Raw genomic sequence first — 19,244 nt, forward strand, 5'->3', positions numbered from 1 at the left:
TCTTCCCAGTTGTCCAGCTCGATGTCTACCTCTCTGAGGTCATTCTTGCACACATCTTTATAGCGCAACTGGGGGCGTCCGGGAGGTCTTTTGCCAGAGGCTAGCTCACCATACAGGATGTCTTTTGGAATCCTTCCATCATTCATCCTGTGGATGTGGCCAAGCCAGCGGAGCCAACTTTGCCTGAGGAGGGTGTGCATGGTTGGGATTCCAGCTTGCTCGAGGACGGCAGTGTTGGTCACTCTGTCCTTCCATGATATTCTAAGGATGCGCCTGAGGCAGCGCAAGTGGAAGACGTTCAGCCTCTTTTCCTGGCGGGCATATAGGGTCCAAGTCTCGCTGCCATAAAGGAGGGTGCTGAGGATGCAGGCTCTGTAGATTTGCATTTTGGTGTGAGCGTACAGCTTGTTGTTATTCCACACTCTCTTGCTGAGTCTGGACAGAGTTGTGGCTGCTTTTCCAATCCTCCTATTTAGCTCCATGTCCAATGACAGGGTGTCAGTGATGGTGGACCCGAGGTAAACGAACTCGTGGACAACCTCTAACGTATAGTTGTCAATGCTGATTGATGGGGATTCAGCAACATCCTGACCGAGTACGTTTGTCTTCTTTAGGCTGCAGTTTCTCTGCTTTGCAAGTTCACACCTCCACATTAGAATCTGACAGTGGGCCACACACCCCTGAGTGATCTGAGTTGTTTTTTCTCCTCTCCTTATGTATATTACTGATAATGGGCCATTTCCACCCTGACTGAATAGACCTTGTCAACTCTGGCCCTTCCTTTTACTGGGACCCCACTCTTTAAATATTTGTCTGAAACACTCCCGCCCCCAACTCATGCATCTGATGAAGCGGGTCTTTGCCCACAAAAGCTTATGTTCCAAAATATCTGTTAGTCTATAAGGTGCCACAGGACTTCATGTTGTTCTCGAGAATACAGACTAACATGGCTACCTCTCAGATACTTGTTGAAATAGTAGTTTTCAGGTTTAAATGATGACACGTCCAGTGAACAGTAAATTAAACCTGCCAAAGCATGTACTATGGAGGTGAAGGGATGGGTGGACCTGCATGCAGACTACATCCTTTATTTAATAGAACTAAAATTATTACTTAAAGCCACTGTGTAGACAGTATTTGTTATAGGAATTTTTGCTAATGCCTTTATTGTTGTTTACTTCCTTTGTGTGAAAAAAAAAAATTCAAAATAAGTCTTCCTTATTTAAATCTAGAGGTAGCATTCTTTGACTATGTTGATGGATTTTAATCTTACTTTCACTGTATTCTCTGAACACTTACATTCCAACTATTTTGTGTGGGACTAAATATTTAAAATTTAAAAACAGATATTGAGAATTTGTCCATGAAAGGACAAATTGTACCCTTGTGCTTTAAAGGAAATTCTGATAATAAGGAAAATATATCTGATAAAAATCATTTCATGACATAGCAAATGTGAGCTGTAGAAGGATAGTAAGCTTTGTAGCTTGGATGGGAAAAATATCAGACATGAACAGATTCTTAATACTTAATTCAAAACAAGAGTGGCGATTTAATCATAATCATAAAATACATTCATGTGACCTTACATGTTTTAAGTAGGGTTCAACTAACTTTTCTGTTTATATCTAATCACATTAATCTCTTTTGGAGTGAAATCCAAATATAATTAACCTTCATATACTGTTGTCTTAAATTTCATTAACAACTTCTTCAGATGATTAATGTCTAACTTTTCTCTTTGGCTTAAATTTTTATTTGGTAGGCCAATCTGAAATGTGTGATGGAAATACATGATTAGAAATATTTTTATTTTATATAGTTTCATTCTAAATTAATGTTTATTTTTACAGTTTGATCTAAGGCTATGCAGCTGGGGAGCCAGGCTCAGATATGGGAGTTGGTTGATTCTCTCATTAACAGTGTCTGGTAAACTGTAGAAATACCTATCCGGTACCTGACAGTGAATCTTCACTTTTCCTACCCAAAAAGGAGAAATGTTGATGACCTGCTGTTAAATCCAGTTTATTTATACTATTGCATTGTACATAAAAAAGCTTCCTGAGTTGGCGCTTTTTCCATATTTCCTATTGGAATGCAAACCGCAACATTCATTTTGCAGTTTAGATGACATTCTCTAAGTTGTAATGCTTATTACGATGTTGGGAGTTTGCACTTTTCCAAACAGTTTGATTCAAATGGTAGAGAGAGAACAACAATTGGAAGGCCTCTGATACTCCAGCTTTTATGTAGCATGTTTCTTAAAACTAGTCTCCTAAGGACAGGTGAATCTGTGTTGTTCCTGTGTATAAAGCAGATAAGAAGCCTCCAGCCAGTTCATGCGTTCTGTTAAATACAGAGGATAGTAAAAATGCATATAGTAGAGTGCATACAATTTTTGATATTTAAAAACCATGTTGGATTTAAAGGCTGAAAGGTTTAAATATTGGAGTGAAAGTGAAGTAGAGGAAAATGTAATAGTGCATTCAAAAGATGAAGTTTACATTTTCTCCTCTTAATCAGTCAGGAAAGAAGATGAACAGCAACCCCAACCCTCTTGTCTTATTGTCAATTGGACACAAGGCACAGGAAAGTAAGGTAAGCAACTGCTCTCAACACTTAGTTCTTTCATGGACATTTGGGTCCTTAATTTTATGTGCTTGGCAATGGTCTGTATACAGCACCTAATACAGTAGAGTCCTAATTCAGGACTAGGGATCCTCAGCATTCTGGTAATATAAATAAATAATGATCATCAGAACTGCTTTTTGTCACTAAGGCTGTGTCTACACTACAAAAATAACTTCAAAGTTGAACATCTACCCATACCCTCCTTCGAAGTTATGTAGGGCACTACGACTTAGAAGTAAGGGAAAACTTGTGTAGATTCTCTGTTGGCTACTTTGAAGGAGTGCCTAACTTCAAAGTTAACTTTGAAGTTAGTTCCTAGTGTAGACACACCCTGACAGTGTTCTCTCTGGGTTAGACCACATTGTTAGAACTAAGCCTAGAAACTTTACTGCAAAAGCATCTGCTAAACTAGCTCTGTAGATAAGTTGGACTTTAGTCTCCACAAATATTGTTTCAGCACTACAGTATCTTTAAATAAAAACAATTTAACACAGCAGTGTGAAAAATACAAGAATCTGACTATTTTAAAACAAATATGCAATCGGACAAAAGGGAGAGTACCTTAACAGGGTGTTTTTTAGATGTATATTCATGTATCGCATTGAATATTTAATCGGAAGGCCAACAGCAGGTTGTCTGGGCTACATTCATATACCGTAGACTCCCAAATTATGCAGGGGTTAAGTTCTTGCAACCCCCGCATAAGTCAAATTTCAGACAACTTAGGGGAGCCAGGAAACTGACTAGGGCAGCATGCCTGGTCACTTTACTGGCTCCAGCGAGCAGAGGTGAGCTGGGAACCAGGTGGCAGCATGGCTTCCAGCTCCCCTCAGCTTGCAGAGGTGGGAAAGTGACCTGGGCTGCTGCCCTGGTCACTTTCCCTGCTCCTGTCAGGGATGGCAGCTGAGAGCGTAGCTCTCGGCTGCCACCACTGACAGGAGCAGGGAAACCACTACTGTCAGGAGCAGGGAGAGTTAGGCTGCCACCCCTGACAAGAGTGGTTTCTCCGATCCTGTCGAGTGGCATCTCGCCTGCTGCCCATGACAGGAGCCAGGAAGTGACCAGCGCAGTAGTGCTGGTCAGTTTCCCTGCTCCTCTGAGTGGCATTAAACTGAGATACGCACACCTTGAATGCACGTATCTCAGGGGTCTACTGTAGATACTCAATAGAGAATTGTAAGAGACTATAAACATATAGCTCATGAGTAAATTGTTGTCTTGAACTACCCATAACAACCCTTTTTAATGACAGTCTTTCCAAAAAAATGCTGCTGTGGTGTAAATTACATGGTAGTTTTGTGCAGTCATTGGGGTAGTGAGAATCTGTTTTGTTGTGTCATCCTCTCTTGGGACACCTGCTGAGAGTGAGGAATACTGGGAAAGAACAATCGCCAGTTCAATGATGAATTGGACCCTAATGAAGTTACTCTGTTCACAGATCAACACTGTCTAGTGTGTATGTTCACCAGCTAGAATTATAAAATATAGTTACACAATATAGTTAATTGAAATTATCCGAAACTCATTCTTTGTAGCTTTAGAAATAAGCAGGGCTTCTGATTTTATGTTTTAACTGATATATATGGTAAAACATCGCCATAAATGAATAATATTAATATTTCTTCAAAAAACATCAGACAAGTTAAAATTGTAACTAAAATCTTAACTATACTGAGCAGTAGTATAAACTACAGGAATGTGATTTCTAAAGTGCAGTAATGTATTGCTCATTATTTGCTCTTTGTAACCCTGCTGATAGACGCTAACGATTCTGTAAAGTAGTTTAATGCTGTTTGAATCAGTACTGTATTAAAGTGCCTTAAGAACATGACAAAGAATGTCATTACAGTATATATAAAGCCCTGCAAATCCAAGGCTTTATGTCCATGGCTCATTTTTGTGGATATGCAAGTGGCTGCAGATACAAATTTTTTTATCATTAACCCTGCAAATTGGCGGATATCTGCTTTATAACTGCAGGTAGCCTCATCCATGAAAATCATTTGGATATCTGCGACTCATTTTTGCAGATACATATGCAGATGCGAATGCAATTTTTGTATCCACACAGGGCTCTAAATGTATGCTTCTCTAATGAGTAATGTTAATTATACATAATATACACAACACAGTACAGTATGTACACAACTTATAAAAAGTATATTCAAAGAGAAAGCTCCAGCATCCTCGAGCCTGATTTTGAACAGTTGCACAAAACTGTTGTATTTCTAAAAATACATAAAACACCATAAAAACAAAATTAATAAACCCCAAAACCCTACAAATAACTTTATTAAAAAGACTATGTGCATGCATACTGAACTAGATATGTGATGTGAGATAACCTCATTTGCTGCCTTCCTGCACAGCTCTACTTCAAAATGAGTGGTTACAAAGCAATTATGTAAATGGAGAACATAGTCAAGACCAGTTTGAAAGAAGTACTCCATATGTAACGCATGATTTTTAACCTTTAGATTCGATACAAGACCAATGAACCTGTATGGGAGGAACATTTCACTTTCTTCATTCACAATCCCAAAAGGCAGGACCTTGAAGTTGAGGTATGGTAGTTTTTTGTCCTTCTGTATTCTTTTTTGCTAGCGCATATAAACCAAAAACCATAGTTCCCCATCTCTTAAAGAACCAGACATGACAGAGAGATTATAACAAGCATTACACTTTCAACTTAAAAACTTTTTAAAGAACCAGCATAAAGATGACCTTTTGTGCGTGCTTATTTGTTAAAGGGAGAAAAATAATTATAACTAAACTCCCCACACCAACTGTATGCCAAATGAGATGTCTTGCATTTTTGTGTATAAAATTCATCATCCTCCGATCGTTTCTTGAGTCTTAGTAAGTCATTCTTTTACAAAAGCAACTATTTATCGTGACCGGGTGCTTCATGTTGCTGTCTGTATGACATCCTCCTTATTTTATCCAAGTATTGTTAGAACTAAGTCTAGAAGTCTTGTGCTTTTTAGACCTCATGTGAAGAACTGAAGGTATCTAGAGAAGATGGGGAATGTTGAGTTAATGCTGTTTATTAACTGTTGAGTTCACTTTTGTCTGAAATAGTTGACTATCAGCTAAATCTAGCTAATAGGGTTAGTCTTCAGCCCACATAGACACAGTTACAATGGCTTGTCTTCTGCCTTATTTGTGTCAATTCTCAGACTATTTACTTTCTAATGAATAAAAGTGAATGGGTGTTGAACACATAGGGTTCTTCGATTTTTCCCACCCCAGTGAAGCAGCCTGTAAATATCAGACCTGTCAGATTTGGATTAAGAGCAAACAGTAGCTGAACATGATGAAAACTTTTCATTAAATTTACAACCTTCTTTTTCTTTTTCTCAGTGTTTTAATAAAGCTGAGCATTTGCCTTGTGTCTTGCTCTAGGTCAAAGATGAACAGCATCAGTGTTCTTTGGGAAATTTCAAGCTTCCTTTGAGCCGATTGCTGGCAACTGAAGATCTAACTATGCATCAGCGGTTCCAACTTAGCAATTCTGGTCCAAACAGCACTATAAACATGAAGATTGCACTCAGGGTAAGGGTCTTTCTAAATTAATCTGTATGATGAGATTCCAGGACTGTCCCTTTCTATATGTCAGTTTGAAGCATAGAATGTCTGAATCAGTGTGAAGTGATGGAAAACAGCTACAAGCATGGACAAGAGCTGCTTAGTTTCACATATCACCAGTTTGAATCATCACAGGAATTTGCAGTCACTTATAGTCCAATTTCAAATTTCTCAGCCATCTTCAGCTTTGTATACTATATATTATACCAGTACATACAGGCCGTGTCTACACTAGCCCAAAACTTTGAAATGGCCATGCAAATGGCCATTTCAAAGTTTACTAATGAAGTGCTGAAATAGATATTCAGCTCCTCATTAGAATGCCGGCAGCCGTGGCACTTCGAAATTGACGCGGCTCATCCAGACGGGGCTCCTTTTCAAAAGGACCCCGGCAACTTCAAAATCCCCTTATTCCCATCTGCTGTTAGGAATAAGGGGACTTCAAAGTTGCCAGGGTCCTTTCAAAAAGGAGCCCCGTCTGGACGAGCAGCGCGGCAGCGAGCCGCATCCATTTCGAAGTGCCGCAGCTGCCGGCATTCTAATGAGGCACTCACTATGTATTTCAGCGCTTCATTAGTAAACTTCGAAATGGCCATTTGCATGGCCATTTTGAAGTTTTGGGCTAGTGTAGATGTAGCCATAAGGTAGCATTACTTTTCCCCTAGTATATTTCTGAGTTGAGGTACCACGTGTGAGGCTTATTGTAGCCTATGTTTTCTGACTTTAAAGGAAGGACAAAAACTTCTTTAAGTATTGTGCTGTGTGCTGTTCTCAGTTGTGAAAGAGTAGGAATTAGTTGGGTGAGCACATCTCCCTGTCCCAAATACAGGACAGGGAGATATGGCAGGGAGGGGTAGCTCCTCTTGGCTCCACCAAGCCCCAGGAGCCGAAAAGGAGGCAAGAGCTGCTGGTGCTCCCACCCCCCAGCTCAGGGGAAGTGACAGCCGCTGGCCCTCCTCCCCCCAGGAATCCTTGGAAAACAGCAGTCGCCAGCCCTCCCCCACCACCCCCGGGAAGCAGCAGCTGCTGGCGCTCCCTGACCTCCTGAGCCCTGGAGAAGCAGCACAGACGCGGAAGCCGAGTGCTGTCTGGCCAGCAGCTGCTGGTGGAAAAGGTCGGTGGGTGGGACCAAATACAGGACAGTTAGGCCATTTTAAAAAATAAGTAGGGGTACCTTCTTGGTGTCCCAAATACGGTACAGTCCCGCCAAATACACAAAGGATGGTCATCCCAAGAATTAGCAATGTTGAGGAAATAGACTGAGAATTACAAAGCATATATTGAATAACATTAGTCCAATATTGAGTTGTCATCAGCTTGCCAATGGTGTAGAAAAATGTCTTCAAAATAAAAGTACAAACAGCTGTGTGTGCTTTGTGTGCATTGGGTTGGATATTGATGATCTTCTTGATTTGTGGCCCAATGAAATGGAAGCTCTGTGCCTGTATACTGTATAAGTAAGAGTAGTCTGGAATACATTATAGTCCAGTTTTATTTTGTGTAGTATGTCTTACACAGACTGTATCCCCAAAATATTTTGCAGAGTTACATGTCAAAAAGAGGGAATATTTAGACTATTCTGGTACAAATATATTGTACATTGATGCATAGAAGAAATTCTGTCTGAAGAGAGAAGTTAAGGTGTATGGACAAGATGAAGGAAGAAAATCTACTGTAAAATGACACTTCAAAAGAGATGAAGCAGAAACCTACTTTCTTTCCAGATGGCAAGAGCTGCAGAGTAGATGATTCTTGCACCCGCATTGGCCGTCTTGTGGGGAGGAATAATGAGGATAAAAATGCCAGATGAGTGGGGAAATAATGATGTTGAGTAATGTTAATAGTTCATTAATTTTAATATGCAGTTTCTGTGCAGAGAAGCAAGTGTTGTGCTTTATAGTGTGGAAGTATTCACATCATGGCAAGCCTGAATAAAAGTTAGACTAACGCTAAATGAAGGTACAAAACTGTGCCAAAAATTCCTTACCAAAAAAGCTGGTGGATATAAATATGTATTCTTGTTTTCTGTATTATCGTGTGGAACACTAATGTTTCTATTCCATCTAGATACTGTCTCTTGAAAAGCCAGAGAGGTCTCCAGATCACCAACATTCAGCCCAAGTAAAGAGGCCCTCTGTTTCCAAAGACTCAAGAAAAGCTTCTTTTAAGCCTCAGGTCCCTGTTTCACCACCAGCTGATTCACACAAACCTGTCCCAGGTTCCCCAGTGACTGACAGTGAAAAAAAGACTGATATAGCTGAAAAAAATCCTCCTCCTCATGCCAGTCCTCAGTGGCCAACAGATCTCAGTCGAAGCTCCTCAAGTCTCCTTGCCTCCAACATCACCTATTCTCCCAGCCACCTCTCAGTCAAAGAACCAACTCCAAGTATAGCTTCAGACATATCACTGCCCATCGCCACACAGGAACTACGTCAGAGACTGCGACAACTTGAAAAGTAGAGCGTTAAATATTTATTCATTGTAATATACTGAGGATCAGGGACGGTGCATGGGAGGGCAAAAGGAGTCTCAGGTCCCCCAAATGCCCATGGATGGGAGGGGCAAGAAGCCGGCTGGCAGTTAGTGGTGACTAGAGGGGTTGAGAGGGGGACTGGCACCTGCAGCAGGGATCCAGTTTCCCACCTACTCATTGGGAACTGTGGACAAAGCAGAGCAGTGTGGCCCCAGCTCACTCTGCTCCTCCTCTTGCATCACTCAGGGGAGGAGATTGCTCCCACACTTACCAGCAGGAGTGAATATGGGGAGGCATTCTGCTGCCAGCACCAATGCCAGCCCCCTGTCCCTGCTGTTCCCCTGGGGTTCCTTCATTTGGGGAAGAGGCACAGAGATGCATGGCCTGGCGTGGAGGGAAGTTATCCTGCCCTTCCATAGGCCTGTGGGGGCTCCCGTCACCAGTTCCTCCACCAAAGTTGATCTAGGGTTACTGTGGGTGTAGCTAGCAAAAGGGAAGTGCCTACTCATTTTGATTTTTCTAACTGCCAGGACTTCATAGTCAGCTAGATGTTGGAAAATAGTCTTTGATCTTTTGACTTCTTAACTCACCAGAAATACATTGTAATTAGAAGTTAGTCGCCAGTTTTGTTAATGTGCAAGCTAGAATAAATTCTACCTTACACTCCTTAGCGATATTGGTTGTCTAGTACTAAGAAGAATTAAAATATTGTTTTTATCAATAAAATAAGCAAATAGATAAACAAGCAAGCCCACATTGAATAGATAAGTCAAATAAGAAGGTATCATTTCTACAGTTATCTTTCAGACCATAATCACACTTTAAAGAAATGACTGTATAATATTGCTTCATTATGGACTAGTGAATTGCAGTCCATTTTTCCATGGGATCCAACTAACATTAGTGTGTCAACATCAGTTAATTATGTTGAGCCTGGTCTTTGAGTAGGTGAAAGGCAGGATTGATAGGAAATCTAAGATGTTTAATAACCACTCTCTTCCTGTTAGACTAATGAGGATTGCTGCAAATAGTCCCTACTGCTGTTTAAAATGTCTTTTATTCGTCTTCTGTGAAGTTCTCAAAGGACATTCACGCTTCTCACTAACATAGGGAGGAGAAGCACACCAACCATTCTGCTCTGCTTATTTAATTCAGCTCATCTGTTCTTTCATATGCCCTTAATGTTCTGTTTCTTCTAACAGTGGAACAACTCTGGGACAGTCTCCATTAGGGCAGATTCAGTTGACAATTCGTCACAGCTCACAAAGAAACAAACTTATTGTGGTGGTGCATTCCTGCAGGTAAACATGGCCTATCACACTGTATTATTCTGCATGACTCTTGGCATAGCTACCAATGTCCAGACTTCCTCCACACTCTTAGATCGGTCTGTTGGCTGGTGCTCTTTTAAGGACACATTTTGGAGTAGGCTAATATGTAAATGCCAAAATCATATACTGTTGTAGTCATCAGTTCTAGATAGACTAACTCACAAAATCCCAGTACTGCCATTAGATGACAGTGCTCAGCAGTGACGTCTAGATAACATCAGCAAGAACCAGCCACATGTAGGAACTGCTGCCACTCTGAGAAGATATTCAAAACCCCAGTGCAATTTGGGGAGGCAACAACATCTAGCAGCTAGGGTTATAGAGGAAGAGTCAGGCCATGGGCTGTGTTCCTGTCTGTGCCCTTGGACAATTTACTTCACCTCCCTGTACCCCACTTCTTCTTCTCGTTGTGTCTGTCTAATCTGTTCGTTCTGTAATGTAAACTACATGCAAGGGATTGCTGTGCTAATTGGGCCTACAAATTTACCCTAATTGTGAGCTGAACTCGGAGAAGAGATTGTCACCAGTAACCTGTAGCAACAAATGTTGGTGGGAGAAGGTGCAAAAAACTAGAGGACTGAATTAGTCCAAACAGAAATGCAATTAATGTAACTCAAGGGCTGCGTCAAGATCATGCTTGGCAGACAAGAGAATTGTGGAATCAGAAATCAATCCATGTGTTGAAAACTAGGCCTAATATGTGGACAAAAATAATGTGGGGATCAACTATTCCACCCAGCATTACTCTTTGGGGTTCTTAAAGAAATAAAGTGGGAGAAAAAATGGCTACCTGACTGAGCCTCCCCATCTCCTGTGGCCCCAGATCTCCTCCCTAATGTTGGGAAATGCCCTGACCAAACCAGGCCAGAGAAAGAGGGACCCAGCTGACATCCCACTCTTACCAGCTTCAGCTAAATCACAGTCATCACCTGGGATGTGAAACTTTGTTGTTTCCTCTCTTTCTCCAAGCATGCTTTTCCTTTCCTACCTTATTTTGTCTCTTTACTATCTCACTCTTGTTTCCTTCTATCTCATGGGAGTCTGTATTAGTCAGCAAAAAATATGTATTTTTAGTACTGCTGAAAGCCTGTGACCAGAGAGTCAGCTAGAAGCAATGTCCTAAATTTTATATGTGTTTTATATATGTTTTATATGAGTTTGGGAGGTCTCAGAGTAGCTGAGAATACCATCTGTCATGCCTGTGTTCTTACAGCAGTGAGATTGCATTTACAAGTCAGCACTGGAGACAGAAGTTGTGTTTTCTATTTTTTCTGTTTTTTTCTCTCAGAAGACACAATTGGACTTTTAGAACAGCTGCAACAACAGCACTTTCTCTGTTCAACCACTCTTTTTCTCAAAAGAGCAGTTATTGCAGTCTTTGATACTAAGTGACCGTTAAACATGAGGAGGTTCCCTTCTAAAACATTTTCAGCTAAAGGGAAAGGGATATTGTTACAAATGAAAATTTTATTATATTTTAAATCTCAATTAATCTAATGTTTTACTGGCTTTTTTCTGTAATTTTACTAACATGCTAAAAGGATTTTAATTGTGTGTTTGTCAGTTTACTAAGCAGACGGAGGTCTCTGTTTGCCAATTGCTGAAGCTTGTTTAATATAGTTTAATGTTGAACATAGACTGGGTTATGTGTAATACTTTTAGACCACATATTCTATCTAAATTAATACAACAGGATTTTCTCTTACTATGTGTTAATATAGCACCTATCAGAACAGGGCTCTAATCTCAATTGGTGCCTCTGGCTACCACTGCATTAGAATAAATATTACATACTAATAAGCATTTATTGCTAGTGTAACAATGTCTAACATTACAGAAATGCAGTGCTTTCAGTAAAGAATTCAAAGAAGTTGATTGTCATCTTCCCTCTCATCTGTCAGAAAAGTTAATGTATTTAAAAAAGCGTATTTCCACTTGACTTGGTACTCAAAGCACAACAGTTTTTCATGTATTGTGCATTGGATACACATGTATGGAGGCTGAAATGAATAATTTAGACCTTCTAAATTACACAGTTAATTTTGTGGATGTTAGAGGGATGGCAGTTGCTGTTAAGGCTACAGTTTTGCCACAGAGGTTGCATAAGTCATGGAATCTGTGGCTTCCAGAGACCTGTAACATCAGCCTGTGGCAGCTGGAACTTGTGAGGAGGAGCCAACCAGGTGCCCTGCAGCTCCTGGCCACCACAGGCAAAGTGTGTGTGGGGAGGAGGGAGGGAAGCTAGAGCTCTCCATTTTGTTATTCATGTTTTTAGGAAAAGTCATGGACTGGTCATAGGCTTCCACAAATTTTTCTTTATTGCCTGTGACCTGTCCATGACTTTTATTATTAAAAATATGCATGACAAAATCTTAACATTACTGTTAAGCCATGTTGTTAGTCTTGCTTGCAAAGCAGGATTTTTCAGTAGAGTATATTTTGTTAGTGTTTTCACCAGCCCTAGTCTGAAATCTTGCAGGCACTTGAGCTTTCTCCACTTCTTTTAGGAAACTTTCCCACAGAGTAAAGTATTGAATTGTTAGGAATTTTTTTCTAGTATTGTTCTATTCAAATTATTGCACCATTCTCAGGTCTCCTTTAGTTCTCGCTGAACAATTATTCTTCGTCTGCAATGTTGATGTGACTCAAATACTTGTAGTTCATTTCATGTCCCCACTTAGTCACTGTTGAAAAAATCAGCAGCTGTTGGTTAATTTAACAAAGGGTGAAACTCGAAAGTGTAAGTTGGCTAAAATGTGCAGTCATATAGGAGGCAAACACGTTATCTGTGTTGTATTTAACAAGCTGTAATCTGTTCTAATTTGTTTTTCTTTTGGGGTGGGTGTTCTTTTTGGGTTCCTTAATCACAGAAATCTAATCGCCTTTTCAGAGGATGGATCTGACCCATATGTACGAATGTATTTATTGCCTGACAAGCGAAGATCAGGAAGAAGAAAAACACATGTGTCAAAGAAGACATTGAATCCAGTGTTTGATCAAACGTATGTTACATTTTCATTTTTCTAGTTATATATTATGTAATAGGCAAAGTCATTAAACTTCTGTTGCATGGACTGGGAATAAGTTGGGAATTTTCAAACAAAAAGTCAAACTCGTAATTTCTTACTCAGGTTGTGGTGACTTCAGTAAGGCCTTATGTATTCTGACACACATTTGTCCCTGTAATTCACTGTCAGTCACTCTACCAATGGGAGTTGGTGGAATAAGTAGCTTAGACAGGGCACATGCCTTTAACACCCTATAATTTGATGCCTGAGCTTGATCTGTTATAGAATTTCCACTTTTATCATCACTGATGGAACAGCACTGGATGAATTACAAGTCCCACTTTTGCCAAAGCAATACAGCCTAAAGACTTTTGTTCAGAGGTGAAAATTTTCAGAAGTGTCTCACTGCTGCTGACTGATTTGACTCCACTGATATTAGGAACATTGAGAGCCCAGGATGGGCAGCTGACTGGCATTATAAGCACAATGTCATGTGATCTTCCCCCAGCTATGTCTACACTACTGGGTTTCTTGTCCATTTGTGAAAATCTAAAAATTAGGGCTCTAGCAGCAAAGTGGACTGGAACTACTCTAACATATGTCTAACTGAAGACTGTCCCCTTCCCTATCATGCAAAAATTACAGCATAAATTAGAATCAAAGGTACTTAGCTTGATTTTAACTTGTGATGTTCACACGTCAAATACATTATTTCAAAGTTAGGGGGCACTATGACCGATATTCTTACTCTGACAACGTGAGTGGGATTAACAGGAAGTTCAAATGTATGCATTCAGATTAATGGTAGTGTGATAAAAGCTTCCATTTAAACCAGTTTTATTGGCCTCCAGAGAAGTCCCACATGTATCCCACAATGCCCCATAGTTGGCCAGTTGCATATCTTGTGCTCTCCAGGTGCGCAGGAAGTAAGGTAACAGGAAGCCCACAAATTAAGATTTTGGAAGCTGGCTGTCGCTGCGGGGGAAGTCTCTCACCCATGGCAGAAATTGCAGGGGCTGGCTGTTACTGGGGTGAAGTCTTTTTCTGAAAAAAAAATGGCCATTCGCTTTCTCTGGGACAGGAGTGAGGGCAATGGAGTGTGGGAAGATGGCATCACATATTCATTACCACTTGGAGGGCATTTTTTCCCCATACTGCACCAGCGGAAAAAAACCAGAATATGGCAGAAACTGTGAGATAGGTTCCCACAAGGTGGTGGTGCAACAGTCATTGTTTGGCGATTTAGTGTGCAAGCACTAACTCGACTTTGCCAGGACTTTGTGGGATGTGAGGATACTCAAATTCTAATTTATAAAACCCAGCATTACAAAATCGATTTTAATAAAATCGAGAGTTTATCTCATAGTGTAGATGTAGCCTTAGAGAAGTTCACATTTGTGTTCAAGTGTTAGCAGCTAGTGACTCTGGCTCTCACTGTTCATGACACCTGTAGAGACAAAGAGGTATTAGTAACAATTTGAAACTTTTGAAAAAAATGCCTTACATAGGTAGGAACTAAGAGTATTGATTGTATTTTGAGGCTGATCTAAATCAAGACTTAATTTACAAATGTGCCAGGGCATGTTCATGTCTTTGGTAAATATGTTGTTGATATAAGGAAAATTAGATTTTATATGAATATGTAAGGCTCTTAAAGCCTTACATTTCTTATGCAGCTCTCCACTTTTACTGTTGTTTGTGTTACAATGATTAAAAGTTTAAAACATACAAATGTTTCTTGGGGGAACATAAGATAGATTTAAAAAGCCAGAGCTGTGTCTGTTGCACCAGAAATAGTCTACTTTCCACGTCCATTGGTTTCATGAATGAAAACAAGAAGTATGGATTTGTTTCAGCTTCAGGGAGTAGGGAGCACTTGAGACAAAATTCTCCTCTTGAATCACACCAACATTGGTAAATATTTTACATGAAGAATATGTAGCATAGATCTTCAATGTGGGTGAGAGATTCACACTACAGCAGAGAGAATTTTGATGTTAAAATCTGTATGGCAGAACTTCGAAAAATCTTAAAATGAGTTATGGAATATGATCAAAATGTGGTTCTCTAAAACACTTTTCATGTGCCAAATTGTGGTGTTGATCTGTCAGCACTACAGGTGGGGAGACAAGCCACAGAGACAGACATGCGCTAGCATGGGATGATCTAGCATGCCAAAAACAGCTATGTGGATATTGCTTTTGCAGGTTCACCCAAGTTCAAACTCAGTGGGTTGCATGGACAGGATTGAGAGCCCAAGCTACAGCTTCCATTCTCCTATTTTCAGCATGCTCACTTGAGTTTGGCTAGTGTTGAGTCTGTCTACCTTGGCTGACAGATTTTTCTCCCAACTGCAATGTTAACAGACCCACTGTGATCTATGGTTTTGTGACTGTCAAAGTTTACTGGCAAAATAGTAATCCACAGGTGGCATTTGGAATCACAGAAAGAAAAGCATTGTGAAGGATAGACTTTATATTCACATTGAATCTGTAAGCAGAAAATCAAGGCACAAATAATGTAAATCAGAGAATAAAAACACAAAAGATAGCTGAGACTACTCACAAGTTCCAGAGCAGAGTGGGCAGCCATAGGCTGAGACTCTTACTGTGGCTTTTTTGCAACCTCTGTGTGAACATTCTGCTTAGAAATTGGGCTGTTTCCCAGTGTGCCGAAACTGTGGCAGAAGAGGGCCTTTCAAAATGGCATGGTCTCTGCAAGGATTGTTTCCTCATCTGCCTTGCAAGTTTTCTCAATTATAGATCTGGAAACAAGATCTTGTTAGAATTGCCATTGCGAGTGTCTCAGTCCCAGATGCACTATCCACACAAGTGAGATCCCAACAGTGGCTTAACTTGCTCCTTGTCTTGCTGAGTCCTGACTATAGCGGGAACTATTAGGGTTCTTGTTGTTTACTCGTAACCAGGTCAGTAGACCAGCACATCTGGTCTTTTGTATGAATGATATGGAAGGGGACAGTCTTCAGTCAGTCAGATGTTCGGGTAGCTCCAGTCCACTTTGCTGCTACAGCCCTAATTTTTAGATTTTTACAAATAGACAAGAATTGTCAGAATCCAGGGTAGATTCCTCATGACTACATCTCCACCCCCGGCCAGGTGCCAGATTTGAGTTTCTGTGTCTGACAGAACTAGCGCGTTACAGTGCAGTGAGTCAGGCATGGGTATTGCAGCGACAGTAGGTGTGAATGCATAGCTGGAGTCATTGTGGTATAGAGACATCCCGTATTCTCCAGGGGTATGTCTACACGAGTCCCTTCCTTTCAGAAGGGGCATATTAATGAGGGAGTTCAAAAGATGCTAATGAGGCACTGTCATGCATATGCAGTGCTTCATTAGCATAATGGTGGCCACAGTGATTCAAAAATGCCGCCTTGGAATTGTGCAGTGCCCTTGTAGCCAGGGGCCTTTCAAAACAACCCCCAGGACTTCGAAAGTCCCTTCTTCCCATTTGTTTTGGGAAGAAAGGACTCTCAAAGATTCAGGGGGTCCTTTTGAAAGGCCCCCATCTTACATGGGCAGTGCGTGATTCGAAAGTGGCACTTTCAAATCGCTGTGGCTGCCATTGTGCTAATGAGGTGCTGCATATTCATGGAAGCACCTCATGAGCATCTTTCGAATTCCCTCATTAACATGCCCCTTCTGAGAGGAGGGGGCTCATGTACACACACCCCTGGAGACTAAGGGATGTCTCTATACCACAATGACTCCAGCTATGCATTCACATCTACTGTCGCTGCAATACCTATGCCTGACTCACTGCACTGTAACGTGCTTGTTCTGTCAGACACACAAACTCAAATCTGGTGGCTGGCCAGGGAGTGGAGATGTAGTCATGGGGAATCTACCCTGGATTTTTGTAGATGGCAATTCTAAGATCTTGTTTCCAGATTGGCTCTATAATGGAGAAGACTTGCAAGGGGCTCATGTAGACACACCCCAGAAGTGTAGAGGTCCCAGAGGTAAAGGAACAAATAGCCTCTGATAGAAGGAAATGAGGGCCAGTTTCTCTATGATGTACAGGTCCACCAACTTTTTTCCCCCTGGAGAATAAGGTCATTGAGCCATGGAGTTTGACGCAGCCTTGGTATTGATTGATGTTATAAAATGTGAAGCAGCGCTACAGCCCATTTATTAGCACTAGGTCCTAGGAAACAGGATTAAAGGCTCTAGCTCTGAACACTGATTTACGGATGAACACTTTATTGAAGTGAAATGTTGGACAGTAGGACTCTCCCTCTTTCTACCCCACACTCATTTGTTGTATAATTTTATGGTTTTAAATATTCTAGCAATGGGTCTGTGAGAATTGTAGAGTTTAGTGGTATCAACAAAACTAGCACAGTTCAAAGCATATTACGTGTTTCAGATACCTTATCATCACCAAACAATATTTTTTCCACGTTAGCTTTGATTTCAGTGTTTCTCTACCTGAAGTGCAAAGGAGGACACTTGATGTAGCAGTGAAGAACAGTGGTGGTTTCTTGTCCAAAGACAAAGGACTGCTTGGCAAGGTAAGTTGAAGACAAGCAGAAAAATGTCATATAGCAGGTCACAGCTATAAAGACTAAAGCCCTTGGGCCTAAGCCCAATTCAGTGTGTTGATTTTCAAAATCAGTAGCATTCTATACCGCAAGCTTCAGTGAGGTCAGGAATAAATGGCAAGTGGTGGGAAGAATGACAGAGCAGAAGATGGCAGAAACTGGGAGGATAATACGGTCCTGCAGAAAGGTGCAGAAATGCTCTAAGGTTGTGTCTACAGGTCCAAGTTCTTCTACGAGTGTCCCCGTGGGTGCTCCACGTTAGGTGTCGCGCTCGCCCCGGCGCCACAGGTCGGATCTTTCCAGCAGTTTCTGCCGGACCATGCATGCGCCGGCATGCACCGCTCCCTTGCGCGCTCCCGGCCACGTGCGCGATCCGGTCCCCACCAGTTCCTCTTTAACCGCCATCGGCTGCAGACGGAATCCGCTCAGGCTACGGCCAGAGTCATCGTATTTAACGTTCTTAAAGTGTTTTAGAGTTTCTTTTTCAGTCTTTTAGATTAAGTTAGCTTGTTATTGTTTTCCAAAAAAAAAAAGAGGATGGAGGAAAGCTTCCAGTCTTAGTAACAAGCGGAGCACCGGAGGCCCGGGGACGTAGGGCCATTAGGCCTCCTGCTGCAGCTGGCTGAATCAGAGAGGGGAACAGGCACAGAGAAGGTGCTAAGTACCCTATTAACATCTCAAAGACTCACCATAATGTCCTCTTCAGGATTCAAAAAGTGTGAGTCCTGTCGCAAAGTGATGCCGGCCTCCAACAGGCACAGTCAGTGTATAAGGTGCCTTGGGGAATCTCATGTCACCCAGAAATGTTCCTTCTGCGCTAAGCTCACAGCCAGAGCAAGGAAGGACAGGGAGATGCGGCTCAAAATGCTGCTCTTCAACAAGGCCCTCCAGCCAGACGTGCCGGAGCGGCCGCAGCAGGAGGGACCCGCAGGGGCCCATAAAAGGAAAGCTGCCTCCCTCACCCCGTCAGTGCAAAAACGGAGGAAGCTCTCACCAACCCGATCCCTGCCGGCAGCCACAGCAAGCGGGACGGGTGGAGCGCATAGCCCCCAGCCGCAGTTACAGCTGAGCAGCGGCAGCGTGGAGACATACGTGGCAGATGCTGAGCCTCCGATAATCAAACAGCCACCCCTCACCACTGGCAGGGCGGCGGCCAGGCAAGCGCTGGAACCGGCAGCACCGCAGGCAGCGGCACCGATGCCCAGGGAAGCAGCGGTGCAGAGTGCGCAGGCACGCGGCCTGCAGGCACCAGGGGAGACCACCTGCGCGGCACCGCAGCGGAGCATGCCGAGCGCAGCGCAGACAACGGGGCCGAGATCCCCGACGCGAAAGGGGGCAGAGCCAGCCCCGCGGGGGAGGGAAAGGCAGCACAGAAAACCCGGCACCGTAGCCCTTCTCTAGACAGGGCTGCAGGGCTGCTCGCTCTGAGCCCTCAGCTCATGCTGCGGACCCCAACAAGAAGGCAGGGGTCACCCCCAGCCTATCCTGAGCCCCCATCCCCGTTCCTACAGCCAACCTCACCATGACTCGGACCACCTTCGCCCTTTTTGGGCTTTGAACCCTTGGAATACTACCAAAAGTCAGTCTCTCCAGTATCTCAATTATCCAGATGATCTCACTCCCCCAGCTGCAGGGGGTATGCGCTTCGAGAG

At 42.2% G+C, this 19,244-nt stretch overlaps 1 protein-coding gene across 2 annotated transcripts in view; it reads left to right on the forward strand.

Annotated features, from left to right (window-relative positions):
* ESYT2 (extended synaptotagmin 2) overlaps positions 1-19,244 on the forward strand; it is a 158,510-nt gene that overhangs the window by 129,132 nt on the left and 10,134 nt on the right. For both annotated transcript variants that reach the window (XM_074985052.1, XM_074985053.1), the window contains 7 exons: positions 2,524-2,598; positions 5,109-5,195; positions 6,037-6,186; positions 8,287-8,675; positions 9,895-9,993; positions 12,894-13,025; positions 17,457-17,562. In XM_074985052.1, the coding sequence (XP_074841153.1) occupies positions 2,524-2,598; positions 5,109-5,195; positions 6,037-6,186; positions 8,287-8,675; positions 9,895-9,993; positions 12,894-13,025; positions 17,457-17,562 (1,038 nt within the window). The remainder of the gene's footprint in view (positions 1-2,523; positions 2,599-5,108; positions 5,196-6,036; positions 6,187-8,286; positions 8,676-9,894; positions 9,994-12,893; positions 13,026-17,456; positions 17,563-19,244) is intronic.

Source organism: Carettochelys insculpta, chromosome 2 (genome assembly GCF_033958435.1).
Source record: "Carettochelys insculpta isolate YL-2023 chromosome 2, ASM3395843v1, whole genome shotgun sequence".
NCBI lineage: Eukaryota > Metazoa > Chordata > Testudines > Carettochelyidae > Carettochelys > Carettochelys insculpta.